Source organism: Arachis stenosperma, chromosome 8, assembly GCF_014773155.1.
Source record: "Arachis stenosperma cultivar V10309 chromosome 8, arast.V10309.gnm1.PFL2, whole genome shotgun sequence".
Lineage (NCBI taxonomy): Eukaryota > Viridiplantae > Streptophyta > Magnoliopsida > Fabales > Fabaceae > Arachis > Arachis stenosperma.
The window spans coordinates 25,899,279-25,904,056 of NC_080384.1; the positions used below are offsets into that span (position 1 = coordinate 25,899,279).

The following is a 4,778-nucleotide window of genomic DNA, read 5'->3' on the forward strand; positions in this document are numbered from 1 at the left end:
CGATATCTTCATGGAACGGTTGATATGTGATTGTTTTATCCACAATTAGTTGGCTATACAGATACTGGATATTTGTCTGATCCACATAAAGGGAGATCTCAAACAGGATACCTATTCACATATGGTGGTACAGCTATATCATGGAGGTCCACGAAACAGACGATTGCAGCAACATCTTCTAATCATGTTGAAATACTAGCGATACATGAAGCTAGTCGCGAGAGTTTTTGGCTGAGGAGTGTGATCCAATATATTTTGTCATCATGTGGACTGATTGATCAGAAGATAGCTCCAACTGTCCTGTTTGAAGATAATACAGCATGTATTGCTCAACTTAAATGCGGATATATCAAAGGTGATAAAACAAAGCATATTTCTCCCAAATTCTTCTTCATTAATGATCTTCAAAATCAAGGGACAATTAATGTCCAACAGATCCGCTCAAGTGATAATCTGGCAGATTTATTCACAAAGTCACTCCCAAAATCTTCTTTTGAAAGATTGGTACATAGATTGGGATACGCCGATTTTGAGATATAAAATAATGTCGGCAAGAAGGGGAGACTGTACTCTTTTTTCCTTGGTAAGGGTTTTTTCCCATTGGGTTTTTCTTGACAAGATTTTTAATGAGACAGTCCTCATCACTAAAGGATATTGTACTCTTTTTCCTTCACTAAAATTTTTTTTCACTGGATTTTTCTTTAGTAAGATTTTAAGGAGGCAATAATCTTAAATGGTCATCCAATGGGGAGTGTTATGATAAGGATAAAAGATGAGGTGGATGACCATCATTAATATGGACGTTTGATTTCAATACTGAATAGTTTAACTTCTCAAGACAAACCAAATTATTGAAGTTGAAAAAAAAAAACTTCCTTGCCTATAAATAGAGAAGCAACTGAGATATTCTATACAACAATAAAAATTTTGTCTCTCTCTCATTCGATTACCACATTCTTCTCTCTTTATATTTCTTTATTTTATATTTGTTACCTTTTTCTTATTTATTTATTTAGTTATTTTATAACAATTTCTAGAGTTTATGCTCCTTTGAAATCTGAATCCGCAATTACTTGGTTAATACCCTTATTCCAAGCAATATCAAGCCCAATGTTAATGGCACTAATAGGAGTTGGTTAATACCCTTATTCCAAGGCCCAATAGGAGTTGAACTTATAGAGGCTTAAATTCTAATAGCCAATAAGTCTTAGCTAACATGGCATATCTCCTACCTAGGAAATGGAATTTCACTAAGCCTCATAAAATGTAGTTGGGAATGGATACAACAAATTTGAGCCATTATTAATTATGACATTCAATTTAGGATAGTTACAAACTTGAAGAGATAGTCTAAAGTACAAAAGCAAAATAAAAAATGCACACTAACATAGATATGACTTAATAATTAAGGTGCAGACTTGTGCCTGCAAAGAACTTTACACCTTAAGATCCTATCCTGAACATAAAATCCTGGATTCACCATGATCTTAACCCTATTTGGACCCTGTGATCTCTGCCTATCATTAACCATATCTTCCATGTATTGAGGATCAAAGCTCCTATTCTCTTCTACCCTTAAGATTCCCAATGGAGGGTTGAAAGAAAATGCCAACAAATGCAGCAACCATATGCATTTTGCTGCCACAAAGAATGCTTGAAGAAGTTGCTCAGGCCAAGGCCTAGTCCAATTCAGTAATGTGATTATACCACTCATTTTCTGATCACAGAACTTGCTAAATTCTTCACTGTAATACTTTGTACCCTTCTTCAACACTTCATTCCAGCTCAAGTTTCGCAGCGCCACGAAAGACGAGAATTGCGCCTGCCTATCCTGCCTAGGATCCAAGAACTTGGCACAGCCATTCTTCTGGAACACGCAATTCTCGAAGTCTTGGTAGAGAGATTGGTTTATGAAGGATTCAAAATGATACAATACTGCTTTTGAGTACTTTGAATTGAGTGAAAGCCTGTATGGTTGAAGAAGCAAGTTCAAATTGTGAATCAAACATTGATCAGTTTCTTCAACTTGGCAGATAAGTTGCTTGCAGAATTGCTTCACTGATAGCCTCGATTCGGATACCATCTGTAGGAATCCCTCAACCATGACTTCTTCATTCACAGGCATCAAATTCTCTTCTCCATTGCTCCCCTCATGTAAAGCTCCTCTCTGTGTTGACTCTTTTCTTGCCACACCATGCTTCAATGCATTCTTCAGCTCCTCACAATAGTTCTCCAAGTATTCCAGCTTCTGCTTGAGTTCCCCCAATGAAGTTCTCATCTCAGAAACTTCCATTAATGCTGCATCCCTACTCTCATTTGCTTCCATTAACTCCCTCTTGAGTGTCTCAATTGAAACTATTCCCATGTCCTTAAGAACTTGAGAAACTTCCTCAGATTCAGTTCTGTTTGGGGAACTCATCATCACATTCTTGCTATGCTTCTTCTTGAACCGAGGAAATAGCCATGACATAACACCTTTACTTTTAGGCTGTGTTTGGAAAGAAGCATGAGAATCAGTGAGTGGAACAACAATGTTGGAGCTTCTGCTGTTCCTTGTGCTCTCAAATTCACTAGTAATGATAGCAGGCTTGCACCGATTGCACGACGAAACCGGCCTCAAATCTTCCAAGCTGTTCCTTCTTCTTGATTTAAAGTAGTCATTGGCAGGTGAGGATTGAAGAACTGTGATGTTGTTTGCACAAGAACCGGTCACGGATTTGCTATCTTCAGCAGAACATGTGTGAGAATCTAAGTTGGAGAAACCAAAAGGTAATCCCTTTCTTGAACATGATTTCTCTTTGTAATCTGGAGCAATGTTTTCCATGGTGGTGTTTCCTCCTTCTAAGGGGTTCTCATCCCAACTTTCCGATCTTGTTGGGTTCTGATGATGATACCCTCCTGCCAAAGGGTCATCTTCATAGCTCTGTCAATGATACATAATATTCATCACAAAAGCAAGACAAAGCAAAAGCTTAAAACAAAAACAAAAGTCAACTCCTTTCTTGGTTTGTTTCTAGAAATTAAACAATGGTGAGGGTGAAAATGCCATGATGAGAAGCAAGAAAGTGAAGGAGAATTGGTCATACTGGTGTGAAAACAGGGTAATCATGAGCAGAGTAGTGAGAAGCAGGGGAAGGTGATGGGAATCTAGCATTGGCAGGGCTACTTCCTTGTGTCAAAGCAGCATGTAGTGCTCTTAGCTCCACTGCTTTGGCTATGGCTGTTTGGATTTCTTCTCTGCTTATTTCAGGCTTGCCATTGTTCTTGCTCTTATGATCTTCAAAAATCTGTGCAGTGCTCATGGTGGTGGTGGTGGTAGCAGTTGCATCCATCATGAAAAACAGAGGAAAGAACAAAATGAAGCATGTAAATGCTGAGAAGATAATATGTGCAGTTATGCACTGGAATATGTTTTTATATTATTATTATTATTATTATTATTATAATATGGTAAGAATTTTTTGTTGAGAATTGAAGGAAAAAAAGATGAGTAACATGTGGTATCCAACGGTTGGATTTGGTCCTAAGGTTGTGTGTATCTATGGTTGGAATAGGATCTTGGAGAACCAGAAAAAAATATAGAATAAGAGGTAGAAAGGGTCATCTCAAATCCAATGAGTGTTTTTTTGTCTCTGTTCTCAAATGAAGAAAAAAAAAAAAACTAGTGGCATGGGAATGAGGGCATGTGAATGAGAACAACAGAGACTGAGAGAATGAGCTAATTTATGGCAGTGATAACATGATTTATTTTAATTTTTTTGGTATTTCTCATTTTACTATTATATAGTAAAGTGTCACACTTTGTCATATAATAATAAAACGATGAATTTTAAATATATATATATATATATATATTATATATATATATATAAGTATACATTAATCCACATTAAAATATTAAATATATACTAAAAATAAGTTAGACCGTGTAAAAAATTATAGATTTTGGTGTGCAAACACAATTTACTTTTGAAAAAAGATTAAGGACTAGTACTTTTATTTTATATTAATCAACACTTTTAACTATTAGTTCAATATCTTTACTCTAGTAATTTAATATATATTTTTTATTACTATTTTTAAATATTATTAACTAATTATTAATAAAAAATTATAATAATCATCTAATATTATTCTTTACTTTTGTTGGTAAGTACTTAACCATCAGTATATTTTTATGATGTTAAAAAAAAAAGACCAAGTGTGCTTATTAAAAATTATTGGTCCCCAAATTTTCACATATATATCCCCCCCGCCCCCCCGGCGCCCCCAGCAATGTGTGACTAGTTTACCAAGATGCCCACATGCGAAAAGTTACCTTAAACCAGAATTTGGTATTTGCTTTTGAACCAAAATTGAGAAGTTTCATTTGATTCCATTGCATTCCAACCACTATTATCCCACAATCCTAAGGTCAAGTGACACAGCTTTCAGTTTGTGGACAACGTCAAATGTCAACAAGATGTTGCTTTAATACTCATTCACTTAACACTTTGTGTGTGTAATCATGACATGTCTATGTTGCTCTTCTGAAACATTGTTCAAAAAGTTATCAAGTACTTCCCCTTTTACACGGGGTTGGTGAATTCGCCTAATTCAGCCTCCCTGCTCTAATTAATTCTTATAACACTTTTTTTAATCTCATCATTCTCCTATCATATATGTAGCATGTGGTAATAAACACGAGTCTTGTAATTTAGTGGTTAGTTCACTAGTTCACGTAAGAAAGTGTCGAAAGTTTGAATTTTGTTTTGTGGATGCAGTAATTCATTGACTAA

The 4,778-nt window shown here is 35.5% G+C and overlaps 1 protein-coding gene across 1 annotated transcript; it reads right to left on the reverse strand.

Moving 5' to 3' along the window:
* Positions 1 to 1,272: 1,272 nt before the first annotated feature.
* Positions 1,273 to 3,395, reverse strand: LOC130943912 (IRK-interacting protein-like). The gene is made up of 2 exons (XM_057872001.1): positions 3,087 to 3,395; positions 1,273 to 2,923 (listed from the first exon to the last, which is right to left on the reverse strand). The coding sequence occupies exons 1-2, from the start codon at positions 3,333 to 3,335 to the stop codon at positions 1,406 to 1,408; spliced, it is 1,767 nt and encodes a 588-aa protein (XP_057727984.1). The 5' UTR covers positions 3,336 to 3,395; the 3' UTR covers positions 1,273 to 1,405.
* Between the last annotated feature and the right edge of the window lie 1,383 nt (positions 3,396 to 4,778).

What these genes read in the sequence shown, in the direction of transcription:
- LOC130943912 (XM_057872001.1), bottom strand. Translation starts at nt 3,335, where the DNA reads ATGATGGATGCAACTGCTACCACCACCACCACCATGAGCACTGCACAG. An exon ending in ATTACCCTGTTTTCACACCA is followed by an intron (nt 2,924 to 3,086) that starts GTATGACCAATT and finishes TATCATTGACAG; the next exon opens with AGCTATGAAGATGACCCTTT.